The following is a 24,475-nucleotide window of genomic DNA, read 5'->3' as shown; positions in this document are numbered from 1 at the left end:
AAGAAATGATAAATTAATTAAATTAAAATGGATGAAAACACAACTGGCCGCAGGTGGGGAACAAACCCACGTCTTCGCATTAGTTATCGTGAGTTATCGTGATGATGCATGTATGTATAGAGTGTGTGCCACATATCGGCCAGCACGCGATTCACAGCGCAAGGTCTTGCTCACACTTGCTGCCTATCGCTGGAAAACGTTCCTCCGGCACGCGTGCCTTTGTAGTGTAAATGCTAAGCGTACGCAAAGGTGCTGTTGTCAACCTTGACAACGCCTGCACTCGTTTGCGCAGACGAAACAAACCGCCATCGATCGGCCTTGAGAGAAATGCCACGGCGAGACAACTGCGCGAGCGCCGCATGCTCGTACATGGCCTGGGGCGACTATGCGTACAGCTGCGCGTCCGCGCCGGGTGTCTGGACCGATGCCATCGAGTGGAGTGAGTGTGTTCTATTGGCGAGCCGCACGCTGGTGCGTTAATCGCAATGACTCAAGACGGCTGTCATCGATTCGCCTCACGTTTTACTACCGCTTGGTCGGAGCCCGATATGTATGCGCGAAGGCACCGATGTCACCTCAAGTGTTGCCATTCACAGCTTCTTGGGAAAGATGAAGGATATCGCGCCGTTGCGTGGAGCGTACGCACCTGCCTGACTCGCGACGGGTGCCCAGCAATACTTTCCGGTAAAACAACCTACGTAAAAATAAACTCTTTGGAGCTTTTATTTCTGCGTTCGCGACTTCATGATCTTCACGAAGGAATTAATTCGAAGCTGTGCGAATGAGAGAATTGCCGAAACACAGTGTCCACTGAAAGATGGCGACAACGGAAAACTTAGCGACCCATCCGCTACGCTAATCCACACGGAGCGTCCTCTCGCCAGAACTCCGCCGTGACTCGGTTGGCCCCCATAAGAAGCGTAAATGCAACGCCTCGACCGACTCGCCCCGTCGCGGTGTCGGTGAAGCCTCTCGCTTCCACCCGCGCGATTTCGTAAATAGCGGCGAGTGGAGGCAAAAACAAGCCGACGCGCACGCCGGCGCGGTGGGGGTGGGCGCTCGCGCGCGGAACTGCTCCCGTGACGTCATGGTTTTGGAGGCGGAGCGACGCCGCATGGGTTCGCCTCCCCGTGGGCGTGGTCCGCGGCGGTGGTTGCAGCAGCAGCGCCGGCGGCAGCCGCTGGGAGGCGAAGCAAGGGAAGCGGGTAGAGGCGTCGCGCTCCGGGGAGTAGCAGTGCCTGCGCGCGCTCAGTGTGAGTGAGGAGTCGTCCCGCAGCGCGCGACGATGCTCGCGAGAGCAACAGCTGCGACATGATGGAAAGCGCCGGCAGCCTGGGCCGGCCGCGCACGGCGGCTGCGGCGGCCGCAGCCGCCGCGGCTGCCGCGCGGCTCGACCCTTTCGACCAGGACCTGGGGGCGGCCGAAGCGCCGCACTTCCAGAACGGATTCGCCATGCACCCGCACCACCCGCACGCGGCGGCCGCCGCCGCGGGATACACGGCCGCCGTGGCCAGGGACTTTCTCTTGCGCGGTGACCTGGCGCCGCCGCCCCCGCACCACCACCATCACCATGCGGCCACCGCCGCCGACGGCATGTTCGTGCACCATCATCACCACCACGCCGCGGCGCAGGACCTGTACTCCTCGCGGTTGCCGCTGACCGCGGCCGACGTGTACCGCGGCGACGCGTTCCAGACGCGGCCCGAGCCCGTGTACGCGACGTCGATGGGCGGCCACCCGCACGGAGCCTTCTTCCGCTACATGCGGCAGCCCGTCAAGCAGGAGCTGACCTGCATGTGGGTGGAGCCGCCCGCCATCCACCACCACCCGCACCACCATCCTCACCACCCGCACGCGCAGCTGAGCAGCAGCAGCCCGCGCAAGCCGTGCGGCAAAAGCTTCTCGTCCATGCACGAAATCGTGACGCATCTGACGGTGGAGCACGTGGGGGGACCAGAGTGCACCAACCACGCGTGCTTCTGGCAGGACTGCGCGCGCAACGGCCGCCCATTCAAGGCCAAGTACAAGCTGGTCAACCACATTCGCGTGCACACCGGCGAGAAACCGTTCCCGTGCCCGTTTCCCGGATGCGGGAAGGTGTTCGCGCGATCCGAGAACCTCAAGATCCACAAGCGAACGCACACAGGTCAGTGGCTTTCGAGCCTCCTCCTACACTCTTTCGTTTCTGTTGACTGCATGCGCGATAGCGCTTGTTTGGAGCGCTGCTTCTTGCAACTCGACCGCGTTTGCGCGAAGGAACCCGAAAGAAGCATCCGCAGGTTCCTCGGGAGATACACTCCATTCACTGCGGGCCGCCGGTGACCTAAAGCAGAAAATATCGCGGCTCGCTAACTGAATGGCGTTCGCAGATCATTCCTCTGGATTAGGAAATCACTTCGTTCGTGAACGTTCCTCTATGAGCCTATAACCCGGTGATTGATTCGTGCTAAAAACATTTTGTTTGTTTCTATAATCGCGACTCGGGGCGAGATGTGCGGGCCTCACTTGCGCCCCTTTTCGTCGAAACAAACACGCGCATAACATTACACTCGCTACGGGAGACCCCCAAGCGCGGGCGCATGAACCGGCGTGCGTCTCGCGGATCGAAGTCCAGCGGCGAAGCGACAGAGCGCCGGCCATTATTTACACCGTTAGCCACAAGGTGTTTCTTTTCGCGCAATCCGAGAGCGAGCGAGCACCTTCTTTCTTTCTCCCCCTTCCGTCACCGCAGCGCGGGGCGTCGCGAGCCTATTATGCACAGTTGACCCGCGCTGCGACGTCGGGGTCCCTTTCTGCTGCGTAACGCACCGACGCTGTCGGCGACGTAGCGGGCGGGTCCCCTGCGTGTGTGCATCGCCCGTCGTCGGCAATTTGTGAGGCGGCTGCCTGCCGTGCTCGAGTACTCATTTGTTAACAGGTCGACAGACGCGCACGCAATTCTTGTCACTTCTTGACGCGAACAGGTTTCGTGACATATTCTGATCGGCTAACCGATAGGCCGCCTTATGCATGAGGTATGCCGACGCTGCCTAGATGTAGAAGCGAGGCCATTAGCACAAACGTGTTTAATTCCCATCGGTGTGCAGTTATTAAAAAAAAAAGTGAATGACTGACGCATGAGCGAAACTCGCCTTACGTGCATATATAAAATAAGTTCGCTGCTTGAATACGAGCTCCGCCTCTCCCAGTTTATAATGCTAAGCTTGCTTCTTCAACTACTAGATTTGTTAAACAAGACCGGCGCGATATTATTATTATTATTATTATTATTATTATTATTATTATTATTATTATTATTATTATTATTATTATTATTATTATTATTATTATTATTATTCAAGGCAGACAGACAGACAAGAAACTTTATTTTGTCCTAAGGGACTACTTTGTCCTAGTTTTCGAAATAACTAAGACGACGTGACGTTCACTAACCCTCTCTCGTGCCGATGCGTCGATGACGATTTTGGGGGCGAAGGTGAATATGTTCTAATTTAAAAAATAATAATAAGACAGCCTCCGAGACCCGAACGATTCTTCTGCGTAAGATACTTTAAAATATGAAAGAAAAGGTCGGGAACATTGAGCGCACTGCGAATAGGCGTCAAATTCGATGGAGTAGCGTGAATTTGACACAACTTCCTGACGCGGCAAAATCGCTCGCTGCCTCTGAATGGACGCGTAATGTTGATCTTGTCCAGCAGCGATTGCCAAAAACAGTCTGCTGGCGCCGATGGCCTCAGTTTTGTTTCTATCGCACTGTTATATGCGAGTTCTTTGAATGGCGAGCACGCAGTGTTATACGTTTACCAAGTGCACAAAACGCTAATGGATACGTCAGCGCGTGCGTCACTGCAGATGTGACTTCGACGAAGTGTACACAGCGAACTTGACGTCTTCCAGCTGGATGTGTTTCCGCTTTCTGCATGCACCATGTATCTCCGGTTCGCATGACGCTGCGAGCCTCCGGACAAGTGTAGTTAAATAACGCCATAACTTATACGAGTATAGATATCAATGTCTCTCGCCTTCTCTTATATAAACAGACAGAGAATATAGACGCAGAGCATTCTTGTTTTATTTTTGTTTGGTTTCGTCGCAGGACATTTAGGTAACTCCGTCTCCGGACTGTCTTCTGTAACGCGAATACGCACCCGCTTACATATTAAAGAGCTATACACTTTATGTACATAAGTCGCGCCGTTTCATAACTTTTGAAGTGCTGTCACGCAAGTAATATACTTACTTTCCCTTCTTTGAACATTTCGCAACTGAAAGCGTCAATGTGGGTTATGCATTCCATCTTTTACATACATGTATTTACTGCGTTTCTGTACTGTTTAACTCAGAGACGCGTGATTAGCAGCAAATACTTCGCTTGATATACGAGAGACAAATGCGGACTAATGATTTCCTATGGCGCCGAGGCAGACGTGGGACGCAATCCGAGCCACGAATTAAGGCCCTGCTGTTATACGCCAGACAGGGCTGACCATTCGTTTACCTGGGCTTGATCTGTTCATGTGTAGTTTCTATTACTTTTTTTCTTGTCGTTATTTCTGTTGCTGATTTTCTTTTCTTCCTCACGTAAGTTCAAACACATCATTTGGTGTTGAAATCCCAGCATATGCATATAGCAAAGCTGACAGTTTCAGCATTCATCAAGATCTCATTCTCAATAGCATGCACTCTCTCTCTCTCTATCTCTCTCTCTCTCTCTCTTAGTCTAGTGCTATATAGCTGAGACGACGTTCAACGAAGTGCTGCTGCTAGACGTTTTATCAGCTGTAAAATTTGACGGTTCGTTAGCTACGATCGCATTGCTTTTTGCCCCAAGTTCTATGTTAAAAAAGGAAAATGTCATCGCGTGCTTGTATACACTGAATGACATCACTGCACTAAGAAACAAAATAGACTGCCTGGTGACGAATAGTTATTTCGTGTCATCGCGGCGAGCATGCCATGGTGTTGGAACCAAACCAGGGGAAACGTTCTATTAGCTCGGGAAACGTGCTAATTTGAGTACTATCGCTATACATTATATATGACCAGAACTTGCTTTTTTGAACGAAGAACTAACTTTTTTTTGCACTAAAGAGCATGCGTGGCATGAATGCTTGAGACGTGACATAAGCAACGGTAATTTTCTTTTAAATATTGAACGAATACATTCAATAATTTGGTAATTTGGCAATAATTTGACGTTCTATATAACTAAGTATTCAGTATACAGCGCATATCGTGCATGGCTGTCTGCACTTGTCGATTGAGTTAGTCGTCAACTTCCCCAGAAATCATTAGGTATTCTTTAAATCAATCTGCTGATTGTTGTCGAATCAAACACACTGTTGCTGCATAGGGCAAGTGCCTGAGTGGAGCCGTCCTTTCTTTCTCTCTTTCTTTCTTTCCTTCCTTCCTTCCTTATATCTTACTTTCTTTTTGCACAGGAACTGACCGTGATCCAACTAACTATATATACGCCCTGGTTTAGTTATTTTGAACCTTTTTTTCTTTGAACAGTTATTCAAACATAAAGCGAAACCTTTACTGGGTTAAGTATCGCTGTTAACGTGGTATGACGAGATTTGTAGTTATCTTTATGCTTTCTTCGAATTATATTAACTGTCAAATTCAAATTGTCACGCAGCTAGCCGAAGCCTTTATGTGCATCTATGTGGAGGTCCTTTGTTTCATTATGATCATTGTCATGATCGCGCAAGCTTTGGTAGACTTGCATAAGCTATCCTTTACTCCCTCATGCAGCTAGCGCATGACGCTTAATACTAAATATAGGGTTCCTTACTTGTACTGGAGGCTCTATAAGTTCATTTTATTTTGTCTTTGACTCCTTCCATCCACATCGTAATACGAACAGCAATAAAATAACCCAGATTAAATGTAATAGTTATATAAATATAGGGCAAGTTCCTTGCGAACGTCCGTGTATATATTCGATTGTATTCGGAAATATATGCATCGCTATTCGCTTATTTCCCATGCAATGTATAGCAAAGAGACAGCCGTCAGTTTAACGAAGTGAGAAGCGCTCAAGAGTGCGCGAACAGTAGACGGCGTCATTTAGGCTCTCTCCTTCGAAAGGAACGTGTGAATGACGTTTAAATATAAACATGAAAGGCGTCGTGTACTCTTGATATAAGGTCAGAGGTATCGCGACACCGTTTTCGTATTCAGAAGAGCGCAAGAGCTATTCCTAAACGAGATTTATCGAGCGGATGTTTACGGGGAGGTGGTTGCGCAGTGATCATTATGCGTACGCTGCGTTCTTTGCATTAAGAAAGAAAGAGCTTACGAAAGCCATGACGCAAGAACTGCAGGCTCGGCGCACTCACAGTGCTATAGTTATATACCTATATGCAGTTATCCAACCTCACGGCGCGTGCCGGCGCGGCCTTTTCCACTGCACGCATGTGTGAACGTGATACTCCGTTTATATACCGTGTGCCCCAGCTTATACGTTAGCTAAGCTGCTCAAAGGAAACAAAAACGATTTTAAGAACACGGCACAAAATACAATTATAAAACCTATGGTGTTCGGTTGCCACAGGTTTAACGACCGAACATCGTAGGTCTTATGATTTTATCTTGCACCGTGTTTTTTTTATTCTTTTTTTCGTTGAACAGCTTGGCTAACGTTAGCTGGGACACCCTATATATATATATATATATATATATATATATATATATATATATATGCTGTACAGCACGTCTGCCGCTTCTGTGTGCTACTCGCGCAGTCATATAGCACGTTGGCCACTTCTGGAAATAACTGAATGTTCAACAAAGACAGCGATAACACAGGATGTTGTTTCTGAGCACATGTTATAAGTTTCACGAAGAATGTTTCACCGCAGTTATGCGAAAAAGAAAACTGGGGAGTTAAAACATTTAGTCTATCTTGCAAGCGCGTTTGTGCAATAGGCACTTAATTGGCGGGAGTTAACTTAATTGGTTTAAGTACGTATACTCTCGGTGGTTTACTTTCTCCTTTTTTTTTTTTTGTTATGAGGAATGCTCGTATCGATTGATCACGCTGATGAAGCGAAGAGAACAGGCCTCGAACAGTGGTTCTAAAGAAGTGGTCATTGCACCTTTAAGGAATCCGTGTCGCTAAGTCTATCGACACTCACCTTGTGTAATTATATTCGGTCCTCGCGAAACAGTTACTCTCCTTTATAACGTTCTCAAAACAACTTAATAATAGAAATTACGGGTGAAACGAGCTAATAGCTGCCACCAAAACAAGCTTGCTGCAAGAAGAACGAGCATTGATAGATTATACCCACGCACTGCTCGTCATTGCAGACATATACAGTATATAGAATTGTCAAAATGGCGGCGCACGCTGACTACAGCGAGAGGCTTCCCTCTGGCGCCAATTTCCCGAAACGCTATATCAATGCGCATTTTCCTATAGCCTATCAAGTTCTACATTGGCAAATTGTTCGTATACAGAATTCGGCCCGTATTCACACACACACATACACATACAAAAAAAGGAGTTATTACGTACAGTACGAATTCATAAGAACAGATATGCCAACCAATCATGATGTTGGACATACATCATGAATTCGCTGCAAATATGACTATTACTTCCGCACCCTTGATTTTAATTTATATTGAGTGACTATGATTCTATTGATTCAAGTAAACCAAAAGCAAGACGCTTTGATGTCTGCTCAGAGGGTGAGCCTGCTTGACGCAACTTAAGTTAGTTTGTGTGCTGCATACATTCACTTTGTGTCGTTATTAACGTTTTCGAAAACGCTTAGCAGATGCTTCGAGCCCATATATATAGCTGTACAGATTACAAATTAATTGCAGTTGAATGCTGTTTGAGTGCCTCTGTGTAACTAACAACTGAAAACTATAGTTAAATGCATCCAAGTGGAAATGCAATCAGGAGCTATTACTGAAATGCATAGTGTATCACGAAAACTATAAGGCAAGATATCTGCAAAGAAACTTCATGCAGACGCTATACACTCCCGAGTCATTCCATGCCATCTGCTTCGTTGCACACTTATTTTGTGGTTGACTCACATTCCCCAAGTGTAAGGCAATGTACGTATCATCAGAAGAGAGCCAGAATTAGTATTACATCTGGCTATTGGACATCAATAAAACTGTTGATCAATTGTATATGCATTGTCAATATAATCGCAGGCTGCGAAAAACTTATGGTTGGCAACGGTTGTATAAAGCATAGTAAGACATTTCTTTTTTCTGTTGCTTTGACGCATTCTTGGATGGCTATTCAATTAAGAAAAACATGTCGGTCAGGGTAAAAACTAGAGAACAAAAAAAATGACAAATTGCGAGAAAATTCATCTGCCGCCGCGAATCTGGCAAATTCTATAATGACCGGGAGCATTATATAACAACAGAAAGAAAGAAAGCATCACAAACCAGTTTTATTCGCCGTGTTTTCAATCGTCTATAGGGAGACTTGCAAGTAAGTAAATGCACACTATAAAATGCCCACGTGGTCGCATTCATCCGCCATGATCTAATCTGTACGCAGTCAAACCGCCGTCTCTTACACGGTAAATTACCAGAAGCTTCTTATAAGCCTCGCGGTGAAGAAATGGCAAGATATGTATCAATGGTGGCCGCGTTAAATTTGCTTGAATGTGATTCGCTAAATGCGCGCGCAAGAGATGAGATCTCCATTCTTCTCCACGCAAGTTGCGCTCACGTTAGTATGTACACACACACACACAAACACGCACACACTCACGCTGGCACGGTCGACGTACGTACTCAAACGCACGAACACGCGCCTGTTATCGGCAGCTCAATCAAGTTGTGAGCACTGCGAGGCATTCCGGGGCCAAAGCGCGCAGGACATCGACACAAACCGAGGAGACCGAGTACTGGAGCCGCAGCTTATCGGCCGCAGACACGCGCCACGCGCTTAATCCGCTTGTAGAACCAGCCGACAACCAGACCCGGCCGGACGATGCCATGGCGGCCGCGTGCTCTCACTGCGCGCGAGGCGCGGTGGCTCATTTGGAGCGGACAGCGCTGTCCAGTTTACTCTCTCGTGTGCGCGCAGACAAACGTTTGAGCGTGCACGCCTTCTCTCGTGAACTAACACAATCTGCAGTGTCACATGTATGTGAACTATAAGGTTAACGATTTAGACAAAGCCACAATAAAGCCTCGTTGTGAGGAAGTGATCGCAACAGGAAATTGACTTCGTTATTAGCGGTATTTCGTTAAAAGCGGATGGAACACAGATACTAACGCGGGAATACAAAGAAATTACAATAGACTATTTTGAATAAAGTGATTTTGTTATAACGAGAGTTTACTTCGTATGTTTTGTAGATAGTCGTTACCTCTGCCATTTGTACTATGCTTCCTATGGTCAGCTACGCTGGCCTCCGTTCAAGTGTCAGCAGACTCAGCTATAGACAGTTACAGTGTGCCCCTGCAGCATTGATATTCTCCTTCATTTTTCTAATCTTGTAATGAATAAGCAGCTAATTATCCGCCCACTACTCTCATCTGAGCGCTGCCTATGACGCAATTCTGTGATTGTGCAGTAGTGGTGAAGTATATTAGCCGTGAAGTCTATTGTATGCCTCAACAGAAGCCGCTAATGACTGCCCGTGTTGGATCATCTGGGGCTATGTGTAACGTGCACCGGAATCTAAGTACGCAAGCGTTCTATGCGTTTCGCCGTCCTCTAAATGCGGCTGCCGCGGCCAGGAATCGAACCCTCGACATCGTGCTCCGCTGCAGAACGCCATATATAGCCACTGAGCCACTGCGGCGGGTATTATATTAATTGTGGACGAAGCAATGGATATACGCACATGTGTTGAGAGAAACTATATTAATTAATCGCTTTGGTTCGTGAGTATAGGGATTTAGAATGCACAATACTTATAGCATATGCCACTTCATTGTACATGCACCTGATGCAAAAAAAAAAAGAAAAGAAATCACGTTGCCCACTGGAAGTTGTCACGTGCACTCACGGCTGCGTTGTGCGTCCCGGAGGCGCCAATGAACTTCATGATAGTCTGCAACCTCTCCTCCCTCCCCTTCTTATTTTTTTCTCCGACAATCACAGAGCGACGCCCAGCGACTATTAAACCGGGCTCGAACTCTTTGGCAAGCGTCGGTAAAGTAGCCCGTGTCAGGAGTCGGCGAACTGTTTCTCTGTCGATTAATCGCGCGGAAGAGTTATTCACCGAGTGAGCTCGACAATATCCGAGCAGTGTATTTAACAGCCATCATGAGGTTATTATGCGTATGTTCCTTTACATCAAAACAAAGCAAAGCTATTCTTGACACCTTCGGGCCATTGTTCGCCACAGGGCTCTTCGTGCCCATATATTAATCAGCATGTTCATCGATTCTTGTCTCAGCTAACCATGCTGTTCTCGCTCCTTGCGGAAGTGCGACCTTATCAGGAGCCACGGGGCTCTACTCAAGCAGCAAGCAATTTCGACCATATATAGATAAGTACGGAGATAACAAATGAATCAAAATGTGCACATTTATTCAACGTGGCAGAACGAACGAAAGCCATATTGTCAACGTCGTTTAGCGCCAGCAGAAGAAACCTGTTCCAACAAAATTATGCATGATACGCAATTCCACCTCAACGAAAAGTATATTTAAGGCAATTAAAAACTCAATAGAAATACAACGGAATTCGACTTTTGTAAGGGCTGTTAATCCAGCAAAGACAGCCACGTACCTACACAGACGTAGTCGCATGCATACGCTTATGTACACTGACACCCTGCTTGATCCCCTAAAATAGATAGCGCATAAATTGCACGTTTCATCGAACTTTGCACCTGCCTTGTAGACGATGCCCCGGCCCTCAACACCGTCTCCGGTTAATGCGAGTTCGTGCCGCCGCATAGCCGACGTGGGGAATCCACCTGTCAGCGACATCAGTAAGGATTTTGAGAGAGAGAGAGAGAGAGAGAGAGAGAAGAAAGAAAGAGAGAGTGGTTGTGAAGACGAAGAGGCGCAAAGGATTTTGCTGCTGCTTCCCGCTCCGAATGCAGCTGCTCACTTTATAAATGCTTCTGCTCCTTTTCTTATTTCGTCTTGTTTTATCTTTATTTTTTTCTCATTCTGGTGACGGAAGTGGTTTAGTGTAGATATTTAAGGCGCGCACACTGCGGAGACAAGGTGCAATGATCGTACAGGGTATGATAATTGACATCGGTACGCAGAAGGTGCGCTGGCAGCTTGACTGCGACCGACGAATTGACATTGTAGCTCTACCTGGATAATGCAGGGCTACATGCTTTTATTGGATGTTATTGGTGCTGGGAAGGTACCATAATAACACAGCCATTTCGGGTTGGGGGGGGGGGGGGGGGGGGGGGTCACGTCCATGGTGTGCCACTCCCTGGCTATAAGCCACGGCCTTCGAATCAAATCTTAGTTTTGGCACGTAAAACCCCACCACAATCTAATTTTCTTTTCTTTTTTTACTTTGCTTAGCGTCCTATTACTCCGTAATACACACATACATACGCACACGCGTGCACATACGCGCATCTGAAATTAGATAGAAGCAACTTTAAAAGCTCGCAATTGTCATACTGCTGCAGTCAGCCTTTTTTTTTTTTTTGCATTAGTTGGTCGGCCACCTCTATTATTACAGCGCAGCGAGTGTCCTTTTGCTTTCGTTTCTCTTCCTCTCTCCCTCTTCGTCGTATTGCTTCACTCAGTGAACGTTCGCAAGTCTGCAGTGTGTAATTGGAAAAGAAGCAGGTCAAACGAATACATTAAGTGGAGTTTTAAGTTCAGCTATTGCTTTTACAGTGCTATTCAGTCATGGTCGCGCGCTGAAGAAAAATGATAAGCGTTGAGGCCGTGAAAAATAATCAACAAGGAACCAGAATGAAAGAATGAAAGACACTTGCTCTATATAAAGGAAAGCGAGGCGTCTGCCGGAAAGGTATGCTTTAGTGTTCAGTGACAACTTGACCTTTAACTGGTTCACAACGCTCGCACAAATCGTTGTGGAGAAACATACTGCGAACACTCTACAGACAGCTTCATTGTTTAACTCTGCAGTATAACCACACTTTAGGTTTGCAACTCTATGCAGAAAGACAGAAGTGGTTGCAGTTGCAGCGACCGCGTGCACCCATGAATATATATGGTTTCCGGATGAAATGCATGTGTTTATTTCAGTGAACGCCGTCACCATTGCATTTAATCCTGCAGGTACAACACTGTGTATATACTAATGCAGCGCGCCGTAATTTCCACAGTGCAGGTTGTATAGTGCCTGCCACTCATATTTGGCTACACCTTACATGTCATGCACGTATATATATACCGCTGAGGACAAGTGAATGACGTTTCCGATACGCAGATACGTGTGATCCCGCAAGCTATAGACTTACAACATTATCGACCTGACTTCATATGTGCCCGCGTGCTTGGGCCGCTGCATATATAGGTATACTGGTCCTTGCAAAACGCACGTTGTCTGCCGGCGCACGACCGATGTTGCTCTCATGTGAAGGGCGTCGGCGGTTACGTGTACGCAACGCCCGGCAGGCTCGCAAAACGAGCCAAAGAGGCTCCGCATCATGACCGATCGGGGAGGCCGAAGTTCGCGAACCGCTGACAGCGCGCGCCAGACAAAAGGCCGCCTTGCCGCGGATGGCTAGGCGCGCCTATCGCGCCTGGCACCGCAGATGGCGCCGCGTAGTATATAGTATATAAATATATACACAACTCGCCGAAGCTGTTTCTGTACGCTACATACGCGGAGCCTCTCTGTCCTTCTCGCTCTGTATATACGCTTCTATTCTCCAGTATGCGCACACTGACCCTAGTCACGTGCAGGTGGTGGACTGGCTTTGATTGACACACCTTCCACGGCTCGGCAGATTCACCCGAAAGAGGAAAGCTTGTGTTTCGAAGGCAGCGGAAAGGGGGACTGGTATGGGGGAGGAGGGGGGGGGGGGGGGGGAGGTCGAGCTCGCAGTCACGCAAGCCAAGTCTATGTGCACGGTATACGCGAGTGAACATCAGCGCTCGTCATATAAACATGCAGGCTGTGGAAACAGTAAGCCACGATCTTCTTATCGGCGATGTGCGACGTTTCCCGCGCGTTGCATTCATGGTCGCATTCTTTGATGTGCGTTTGCGAAATTCGCATGATTATTACACTCCCCGCGTATACCTGGAAAAGTGCAAGGGGTGTAGTACACGTGACGGTGACATAGAGAGACACGTAAAATGAAACCAACGTCATAGTGTGACAAATAAATGTACCCGCAACGTCCGTGATTATACGTATTTCATACTGCGTTATTGCACGTTACCGTTTATTAAACGGATGACGCAGGCACACGAAAAAAGAGAGAGATAGATAAACGGAATGGGAATGGCAGGGAGGTTAACCGGACTAGATTCTGGTTCGCTACCCTGCACTGGGGGAAGGGTAAGGGGAAATGAAAGACAGGAAGAACAGCGGAGAGAAAAAGAAACGAGCAAAAAAAAAAACGGGGGGGGGGGGGATGGAAGCGTACAACGCAAGGTATGATGAGGCGGGAGATTATGTATCATCGATTCGTTTAATGAGCAATTTAGGTGTTACGTTCTTGTGCGAAAGAAACATATTTATATCGCGTCCTTCGATCAGAGCCCAGACGCTGCGCACCCGCTGAATTCCTGAAGGCGCGCACTTACTGAGCCACGAGTTTGTTTGACGTGGTCTCGTATCTTTATTAAGAGCTCTGTCTGTGACGCTTGAATGGCCACGGGTATGTATAGTAGACTCTGTATGCCGCTGGATGCATGCACTGTCCGTATAGTGGTGGTGGTGCGTTGTAGAGTTTAGCCTGGTGATCGAGGCTGGCAATTGCTCCGCTTAAGCATCTCTTGCAGTATCACTAAGATGTTTACCACATGTCGAACAGATCAGTGCACGGCCGCTGTTCAGTGTTTCTTAGAAATGTAACAAGAAGGCGTGAAGCTTCCTTGCGGTGTATACCTGGCTCTTCTCTCTGTTTTCTCATTCCCATTATCCCCGCGTCCCCATAACCACGTCGCACGCGCAGTGGTATTTCTTACATTTTCTTGGCAATTGAAATATATATATATATATATATATATATATATATATATATATATATATATTCTGAGGTTTTTACGTGCCAAAACCACGATTTGATTATGAGGCACGCCGTATATAGTGGGGGACTTCGGAATAATTTCGACCACTTGGAGTTCTTTAACGTCTTCTGCATTGAGCTACTACCCCTTACGATTTCTTTCTTTTTGTTCTTCTGCTTCTTTTTTTTCTTTTTCTTACTGGCGTTATTTCGCCCTGTGGCAATAAAAAAAAAGGTTATTAAAAAGGTTCATTACCTTATTTCTGCCTGTTAGCGATCTGTCTGTGGCCGGCCTATTAGTCGATGACAGCTATATAATAACGTAGTTGCAAATGCGCCGCGATGTCCTCCCATAATGGGGTACCTGTATGTACACATATGGGCCAGTCAATTGCGTTCGCCCGTTTCTGTGACGTCATGGTGGAGGCAAACTATACTTCCACTATTGGGATACCCTTTTGGGAACTGTGTTTTGGACCGCGGAAGCATAGAGTGCAGTTAAAGTACGGTTTTGTGGGTGGAGCTTACGGAATTCTTAAGTTGTCACCGACTGCAGTCACCACGAAGTCATGCATCGCAACTTCCCTGTGACGCGCGTGCCGATTTTGTCGCTCTAAGCAGTGATACCGTTTCATATTCGGCTCACTGCAAGTGGAACGTAATATACATTGGCCCCGGCCCGCCCTCTCGAAAAAAAAAAGTTCGTGATAACATTAAATACAATTGTTCGTCTAAGCCTTTCCAAAAGGAGTTGTCCTTGGCTCAGTCTCCCCTGACCGTCTGTCTATACGGCTGGGACGAGCAGCGCCATCCGTCCGGGCGTCTCCCGCTGTGGCCACGTTCGTTTCGGCTGTGATGGCGGTAAAGGATGGCGGTGGGGCGAAGGTAATATCGTGGGAGGATTACGGTCTGGGAGCCGCTGGGGGCTCCGGAACGAGTCCCACCGCGCATTGGGCACGCCACGATGAAGTTCAGTGTCAAGGCCGGTCCACCAACGGACTCGCTCGCATCCTGACCACGATTTCTGCTGACGACTCGAGACGGTTGAGACTATACTTCAGGGGTAAGCTTGAGGACAGCCACGCGCAGACGAAGCGCAGAAAAGCTAGGAAAGAAAGAAAGGAAGAAAGAAAATACACACCGGTACACAGGCGCAGATATATCTAATGTTATCATCCGTACCTGCGAACGAGTTACTAAGAATGTCGATTTTATTATACTTTTTATCTGTAAAATGCTGAGGTAATACCTGTAGCAGTTCAAGTGTCAATACGCTTGCACTGTTTGTTGTTTTTTTCCCCTCGTATAACCTTTGTGACATATATTTCGCTTCTCTCAGTCTAGGGTGGGAAACTGGGTGAAATCATAGTTAACATCCGCACATTTCCATACCCCCCTTCTATATTTCTTAGAGAACGTTTAACGTTGTAGTGCCTGCACTGTTGTCGATTTACAAATACTAAATAATGGAAACACCCGGTATAATTTCGCCTACATTCCTGCGTAATTTCGCAGAATGTATGAAATTTCGCAGAATCTGTTGTTGGGAAAGCCTTAAGGGAAGTCTTCATCGCGAAAAAAAGAGAGAAAAAGAATCTGTAAAGACCGCACAAAAGACGATGAAGATGACCTCGTCTCCGCCTTCTCCTTTTTTCTCCGTCTTCTTACATTTGGTCCCATTTGATAAAGTTCATTGTCAAATTTACAAATATTTTCACAAATGACGGCGTCCTAAGCCCATGTAGTTATCCGCAAAATATTTCTTTGTTGGCAAGTGTCTTTTAACCAATATCTACTGTATATTTTCATAAAATTGCAAGGAACTACGAAACTCAAATAGGTTTTCGCGCCCAACATCACTACACGCACTTATTCGCTGTGATGTAACGCCCAATAGTTTTCGAAACGTACGTACATAGGAGCGACTTTTGCGGAAGTCGGGCATATAAAACATTTGTGTGAATGAAAAATAATAATAATGAAAAGCCTGAAAGGTTCGATACGCTATAAGGTGACGGAGCAGACGGGGCCGCAAGGCTAACCGCTTATACGTGTCTATTTGATATGGTAGGGGCAGAAAATAAGCGCGAAATTGTGGCGTAAACGGACCGGCCACGTGAAAGGCCTGTCAAATGCCGCTATACGCGGGGCATCATCAGGTCGAGGCGCTAAGAAGAAAACACGATTTGCTGCTCCGGGCGCTCGGCCGAAACAGTGTATATGAAACACGCTATACTGTATACAATGCGGCAGCGTTGTCCAAGGGGGCATATGCGTTCGGTCTCCGTGTGTATACAATGTACGGGTGCCGGGGCAGCTGCCGAGAGGACATAAAACAGTGCCGCGTCGTGTCGACGTCGCCGAAATGAGGCATAAATCTGTCAAGGCGGCGAAACAATGCGGCGTTTCCCCTTGGACTGGCAGGCCGGCAGGCGCGCGCCTATACCGACGAGGCGGGTATGTGCGCCGACGCACATACGCGTCTGAACGGTCTGAATACAGCCACGCTGCAGTCAACGGTGTGGCCGTGCTGTCAACTTCTCGCGCGCCCTTTCTAACCTCGGACTCGAGTGAGGTGAGATGAGTGAGTGAAGTGGAGTGAGTGAGTGGTGTGGGGTGAGTGGAGTGAGGGGAGTGGGGTGAGCGCAGTGAGCAAGTAAGGGCAGTGAGTAAAAGATCGAGCGAGACGACAGTGCAAAATGAAGCGAAGAAATTGAGGAGCAGGACGATGAATCAAGAACGCTCAAATGCCAGTTGCGTGGATATCTTTCCCAAAGACGGAACCAGTCGGATTTCAGAAGATTAACGTCCGGAGTGAACGAGCATATAAGACCAAGATTTGACGCTCTTCCTGGATAGACTAGACACAAAGAACGCGTCGTTAAACGATTGCCTTCACACAGCCGTTAATCAGTTCTTCGAAGAGCATTGCAACGCAGGCATTGCCTGTTTCGTGATAAACGCGCTGTCTTACACCCAGAGCCGATTTGTTCCGCAGACACGGCGCCCGAGAACAACTGAAGAACTCCCCATAGAGCAGTGCAGCAGGTGCTCTCTTATACCTTCGAGCGGGCGGGCAACGCCTGCACGAGCAACAACAGCAGCAGCATCGCACCGGCGGAGTTCAGCCGCGGTCACACTGCGCCCTTAACCGTGCGCAGCAGAGACGCAAACGACGTTTCCAGGTCCAGGAGACGACGCAAATGTGGGCCCATTAATTGACGAGCGAGGCGAACACCACCGCGCGCGGTGCAGCTGCATGCGTTCGATGAATGCCCAACTGCCAACGGCACGCACTACACGCGCAGGGGAGTGCCGCCTCTCGCGTACACGCTCATGCGGGAACCGATTGACGCTGCCGGGTCCCTATCCTGTTCTTATTTTTGTCTTTACTACGTTTCTCTCTCCCCGCTCTTGTTGCGAGTTATCGCAGCATAGATAGCTCGCAGTGCGTATGGAAAGGCTCAGAGCGCGCGTGTGTGTGTGCGTGTGTGCGTGTGTGCGCGCGTGAAAGAGGCAACAGAAGAGTCGAAAGAAAGAAAAAGAAAGAAGCTACAGAGCGACGGAGGAAAGGGGAGGAGGATGGCAAAGCCATTTTGAAGCCACGCGCGAGGACGTCCGAGAAAGCTGCATTACGAGACACGCTTACTCGCGAGCGCTCCCTTAAAATAGGGCCGACTCGAGGCGTGTCCGGCACTTCCATTCATCTGGAGGCCTCTGCAGACTGCTCCGCTTGCGGGCCGCGAAGAGCAGCGACCGACCGGCTCGGGGCAAGCTAGCCGCGCGCAATTCTCCATTAACACAGCCTCGCCCATGCGCGCGGATGGCCGGGCGACCGCCGCCGCCCCGAACGAAACCGCAAACGAGACAGGCCTTCAATTTGGGCGTCTCTTCTTCTTCTTCTTCGAGTTGGCCCCGCGGCGGTTTCGCGTCCGCGCGATACGGCTGCTGCGGACGCCTCGGCAACAACCGGGGGCGCGGACGGACGTTCCATTACGCACACCTCGGCACGTCCGCCCCTTTCCTGCCCCACCTGCAGACCGCAGCTACCGGCGGCGTTGATGCTGCATGCTGCCGCGAGCGCGCGTTCGCCCAGTCGAAGTGACGACGACGCTGATCCCTCGCCAACTATATACTACCACTCCCTGTTGTATAAAGCGGCCGCCATCGGCGTGCTCTATACGCTGCCTCGCCGCCAGAGACGTCGACCACATATATTTATACACACACACACCCTTGACGCGCATTCCCCCTCCAGTTCGGCGCGTGCACCGAACGCCCTTGCAGCAGTCGCTGCCGCTGACGTCGCGCGGGTCGACAAGAGCGCGTGGCAGCGGGCGCGTCGATCAGCGCCTCGACGGTGACGCGTATGGAAGATGTCAGGAGTGAAGGACAAGGTCAAGAACGGAGGAAACGTCCGATCGCGATCGCCGCTCCTCGGCTGACGCGGCTTCGCCGTCCCGGTGCAGCATATATACGGTGCTTGCGCGCTCGCCGACGCTCGCCTGGCACCCTATATACACACACGGTCGGCAGTGAGCTTTCGTTAAACGAGCGGCAATTCGCATTAGCGTTATTCGCAGGCTGTCATGGGAGAACGTTAGGCGACACTCGCTGCAGACATGAACTCGGTGGCTGAGTGCCGCTCGGCGAAGTCACGGCCACCTTTCTCGAAGTACGCATATGTATAGCCCAAGTTTTAAGCGCAAGTGCGAATTAACGCAGCAAGAAAACGAAGAGTATCGAAATTTTGCGCAAGTATCATTCATGCTGTGATCGTTTCAATCGACAAAAAGAACTAACTGCCTTGCGGTTCCAGTGCTCAATGCCAGTGGCCACGCGGCCATGGTATCTCGATGAGGTTGACCTTTGCAGTGCATGTGTTACGGCAAATCAGGGGTCGAATAATTTGCCCAGCATCAAGACTGACTGGAAGTTACTCTTACGAACGATTATATAGCGTAATAGATTTTTGTGAATATACGGGCCGAGGTAACTGCGCAGATGGGAGATGGCGTTGCTGCCCAAGCACTTTCCGTGAACGCCACTTCCCCGATGTGCTTACGTACTAAAAAAAGAAACCTTCATGATCTTCAAAGAATCATATCAAATGTATTTCGTACACAGGAACTGCCACTTCCATGAATTCCGAATGACACTTTGTTTTGTCGAACTGTACTTTGCCGCTGAATTAGTCAGTGAAGTGATCTATACTTTCTCTAAAGTGCACTAAATGTGCCAGCCCGGTAGGGTTCTAAGCATCATTCAGGGATGCATGGTTCTTTTCTTCAATAAGGTTGTGGCGGCCGCTACTGGCGCGTAAAGGATGTGCTAGGCCTGGAGTACCTCCTCTTTCGAAACGCCGTCATGGCGTTTAGCCTGTAAACACTAAGTTCGTTTCACCCTTGAACATCCAAATATAGCCTTCCTCACCTTTCGATTTGTTCCGTTTGTCTTTTAAAAATTTCGCAGCCTTCCTCCGTCCTACACATGCTTTGCCTTTGACATGCTGTTCACGCCGAGCCACACATGCCTCGAGACTTTTCTAACCGCACCATCGTAAGAGGCGTGAAAAGAAGAAAATCGCTATCGATCGAACACTTTTTCGCTTTGCCGCAGCGCAGACAATTTTGTACTTCGCCAACGACGACGCAGGTCGATCTATACTGTAAGAGACGGATAAATGGAACTTGCAGCATTTACGCGCACAAAATTGTATACTCGATTTATCAAATATGAGGCAAAGAAAAAGAACGAGACGCTTTTATGGCGAAGTTTCGTGCAAGTCATGTAGTGCTGCTGTTTGCAAACGTCACTTCAGTATAGCCACGCATTTACACAGCCACGCAGAAAAGGGGGCCAAAACCGACAGTCGATCGGAAGAAGCGGCTTATGGCGAGCGAACGCGATCTTCACCGTCGGCCTCGCCGCGCAATGACGACGACGCGACGCGCTCGAAACGCGGTCTCCAAGCGGCGAGAGAAACTGCCTGTCAGTCGCAGTCGCGCCCCGAGCGACTGAGTTCACCGGCGAGTCTCTCGCCTCCCGCGCCGTGCCGTAGCTGCCGTTGAACGAACGCCACCGTCGACTTCGCTTTCCCGTCGCCTTCTCGCGGTCGCCGCTCTGCTTCGCCGGAGAACTGCCTCCCTCTTCCCCACCCGACTTCATCTGCAGGTGGCTCGCTCGGGGCGGTCTTTCATTTCTCTTTATGTATTCGCCCCCTCTTGCAATTTCTCTCTCGACTTCTTCTACCTCTACGTTGCTGCTATGTAAGCTGCCGCCGTCATGTTTCGCTCTGACTGCGCTGATAGAAATTGGTGTCTGCGGTTTGTATACGCTCTGCGTTCGGGGCTGAAAGCAAGCTCTCTTCGCCAGAGGAAGGTAAGAAGGGGGGCGGAGGGCTGGTGGGGGGAGGGGGGTTCGCTCAAACGAAAATAAAGGAGACGTTCAGTCGACTTCGGCATGGCGGCAGCGACTGCGCGGGTATGCGCCCAGAGACGACCTCCGCTGCCCAAATTAATGACTACGATTATTGCTGGGACGACAAATGGGCCGATCGGCGCTAACGACGCGCCGATCGCAGAAAGATACCGGCAGGCCCCGTCGGAAAGCTCTCCATGGCGTACTGCCGAATCGAAAGGACCGTCTGAAACTATACATGACTCTAAGTATGCCGCTATACGTGCGGGAGAACATGTTAGGATCTATAAAGCATTTTGTCGCGGGCGGTTCCAAGGCAGCCGGACCACGCTCGATATCATCAAAGCACATCTGTCCCCTAAACCTCTAGCGTCTTCGTGCGATGAGAAGTTATGTTTCCCGATGCGAACTTTTGCTATTTTCTAACGATCAGGGGGGAAAAGAATAAAATAAAAAGAACGTGTCATTTTGAAAAAAGAAAAAGCGTCCCGACAAAACGCACTGTATACTCTGTGGGTGGAAACCGCCGGTTCCGAATTCTGTGCGTACATTAGCAAAATAATATGTTACTCCTATTGCTACTTCGTTATGTCGAGGTTATATTGCGTATGCTACCCTGCGGCGTAGAAACTACGCGGGCATTTGTCGTTTCGCGTTTCATTCGCTGACGACTGTATACGCCAACGTACGCAGAAGCGCCAAGCGGAACAAGGAGAGCGTAAAACCTGCGCCACATTCAGGGTCAAGTGAGTCGGTCAACAACCGAAAAAGCCGCGGCGCCGCGTAAGGCGCCCACCTTGTACGCACCAGCGCCCTCTCTCGCCCTCTTCGTTATTTCGGGGAAGCCCGCCAGCAGTGCTTCGTTGTGCGAGGAACGTCGTACGCACCAAGCCGCGCGGCGGGCCGCGCAAACACGGCCCGATGTGTACACCCGAGAAGAAAGAGCGCACTGGGGCCCGCGGGACTGTCAAGTAAAACACTACTCAGACGAAAAAGGCGAGCCTACCGTTGCGCAAACCACAGACAAAAAAAGAACACCGTGACCGCAGAAGACGTCTTTGCGCGCACAACCGAACGCGTTCCGCCTGGTGGCAATTAAAAGAAACAAACCGCGCACCGGTGTACACGAATGGTACACACACGCACGGAAGGTCCCTTTCTCTCGCGCTTCATGCTAGCAAGGGCGTGCATGTGTCTGCCCGCAGCCCTTGTCTTTGCTCGTACGCAGCGCAGTCAACTCGGGCATTTCGTCTGCAGCGGGCTGTGCACATTAACTGTTCGGCACGTCGGTATACCGCATTTACTTCCATCTAAGCCAGCCTCGAATGACCCAAGCAAATACCCAGCTAGCACTCGGAAAGTACGAGAATAAGATTTTTTTTTTTCGTTTCTATAGAGTACAAGCCGACCGGTACATTGCTAAAAGTAAAGCGTTGTATACCTTACGCACTTACTTCGCTAATCGCAAATGTTTTAGATGATTGCGCACGACACGTCAAAAACTTCCTCTCGCAACGCAGTCGCGGTTCTCAAGCGGATTGCTAAAGGTGACATTAACGTTTGCAACTTCAAATCGAATCACTTTGTTTTCCATACTCGACGCTTATGTATTATTGAATTTTTGCTGACCTCCGGGGTTTGTCATGCGTTGTAAACAGCGCGGCTAAAATTCGAATAAATACGGTACGAAATACTGTTGGCAGGTCACCATAAAAATTGAACTAGTTTGTTCCCTATTGTTATAAGCTATCCGAATTTTCTAAACAACAACGCAAAGCTTCAACACTCTCTGACAGATAGGGCTGTCAACTCGTATACGCTATAATTATTCTGTGTTCGTTATCTTGACGTTGTACACTGACGCTGGCCCCTGCTACACCTGTCGGGCAAGCTTGTCGTCGCGCTGCTTTCAATGATGAAATGTCATGGATCGTCAACAGCTACCTGATAGTAGGCGGCAATGACAGTGGCAACTCAATTCATCTGCATAACGAGCCGTTCCCATAGAGCGTACACGTAAGACATATGCGTATTATAAATCACACATAAAGGAGGATATAAATAATCGTGCTTGCGTCTCAGAACGCCGTTCGTACACTTGGTGAGCCGTCGGCAAACGAGATCTTATAAATGAAGAAGGTCGGCGTTGACAAACACTTCTTGTTATTTAGGAGAAAATCGCTGTGCACGTAGATTCTGAAGCGCGCAAAGGCACTGCATGAACAAATTAGTAGGTGCTTAATTTCAGAAGAGGACTCAATGCATTATTCGATAGGGGAGAAGGAAGGGGGGGGGGGGGGTAGCGTCGTCACGCCGTACGAGCCATTCGCCCGAGTTCCAGAAATCGGGACGTTTACGGTGAACAACGCTACGCAGCCGCTTGGGCACCTCAGCTTAGAAATCCTAGTCAACCACATGAACTTTCGGTGCAATGTTAAAATTAAGCTCTTTGATACCAAAATGTCTCAAGAGGGAACAGAACACAGATGTTGTTACACGACGTCCGCCATCGCATAACCGATGCAGATTGCGTTAGAGGCTCAACGAGAGAGAGAGAAGTGAGATGCGAAAGGCAGGCATGTTAACCGGAAGATAGATATCCAGTTTGCTACCCTGCAGTGGGAAAGTGTTAAGGGGAGACAGAAGGATAGAGAAAAATGCACATATAGAGGCTCAAAGTGCTGAAAAGAAAGCAATGCGGTGAGCAGACGAAAGTGTACACAAGAATGCTGCTGAGCTACCTAATGGAGGCGATAATAAAGCCTTTAGGCGAAAAGTGTGGCATACGCGCACATTGTGGTCACGCGCGAGTATTACCTCCCCTAGCGCCGAGTTAAAAAAAAAAATCTCGCTATAGTTGGATCCCCACTCGTATATATACTAAACACGGATTCGCGCAGGCCGCTTAACCTGCATCGTATACAAAACGTCCGGTTACTGCGCTTATACCGGGACACTCAAAAGGAGTTCACTTAACCGTGACAGTGTACACACACACACTCGGACCCACAGGTCGGCTGAGCGCGTGTGTATAGAGAGAACACGCCACTCGTGTCAGCCCACGTTTTCGTCGGTTCGTATACAGTCTGGCCACCTTTTGTTTTCTCCCATTGTGGCACCGCTTTACACACATGCACGCACGCCCGCGCACTCGCAGACTGCTTCAAATTGACCGCGGTTGCTTCCTATCCGCGCGGCGGCCGCGGTGTGTCCGGCGCCTTAGCGCGCCCCCGCCCTTTTGTTATTGTTATCGCCGCGCAAACCTGACCGCGCAACACGCGGGAGTCGTCGCTTGTTTCGAGCCGAGAGCGCGCAGCGACCAGCCTTTTGTTACGGCCACGAACAGGTGTACGCCGGCTCTTCTCTTGCGGCTGCTGCCGGCGCTTGCCACCCAACGCTTGTTTGCCGAGCTCATCAGAGCTCGGCAAGGGTCAGCCGTAGCTGCAGCGGAGAAGGGCCTCCGAGAGCCTTACCAAGAAGCGGCGTACCGAGCGCGTGTTTACATTGACGGCGGACGTACGCGTCATTCATCGCAGAGAGCGTTTCTCTGAACGTTATAGGTCTGCTTCGGCTGTCGACTGCTGCAGAGGCCGCAAAAGGCTCGATACACTCGCCGCGAATTTTTCAGATGCATTGCTTGCGTGCACACACTGCCGCGTGAAACATATACGACAGTCGCGCCTCGATATAATCGACAGCCTGTATAATGAATGATCGGATTACAGCGAATGAATAAAAATTCAGTCTGTCATGCTTGACATGAATGAGTTATTTGCCATCTGAGATATCGGCTTGCGGTGCCGACGTGTAGCATTACACTTGATCTTCGTTTTGCATAGATAATATATAGACCCAATCGCGAACGTGTTTTCTTCGTTATCAGTGTGCAGTTTTGCAGTTTCATAAAGAAGATCGGATAC

At 49.1% G+C, this 24,475-nt stretch overlaps 1 protein-coding gene across 1 annotated transcript in view; it reads left to right on the top strand.

Moving 5' to 3' along the window:
- The first annotated feature begins 1,182 nt into the window (after positions 1-1,182).
- The window catches only part of LOC119442789 (zinc finger protein ZIC 4-like), a 77,642-nt gene continuing 54,349 nt past the window's right edge, over positions 1,183-24,475 (top strand). The window contains exon 1 of the mRNA XM_037707812.2: positions 1,183-2,146. Within this exon, the coding sequence (XP_037563740.1) occupies positions 1,312-2,146 (835 nt within the window). The 5' untranslated portion in view covers positions 1,183-1,311. The remainder of the gene's footprint in view (positions 2,147-24,475) is intronic.

Source organism: Dermacentor silvarum, chromosome 2 (assembly GCF_013339745.2).
Source record: "Dermacentor silvarum isolate Dsil-2018 chromosome 2, BIME_Dsil_1.4, whole genome shotgun sequence".
In the NCBI taxonomy this organism is placed as follows: domain Eukaryota; kingdom Metazoa; phylum Arthropoda; class Arachnida; order Ixodida; family Ixodidae; genus Dermacentor; species Dermacentor silvarum.
This window is presented reverse-complemented; position numbering and strand designations above follow the sequence as displayed.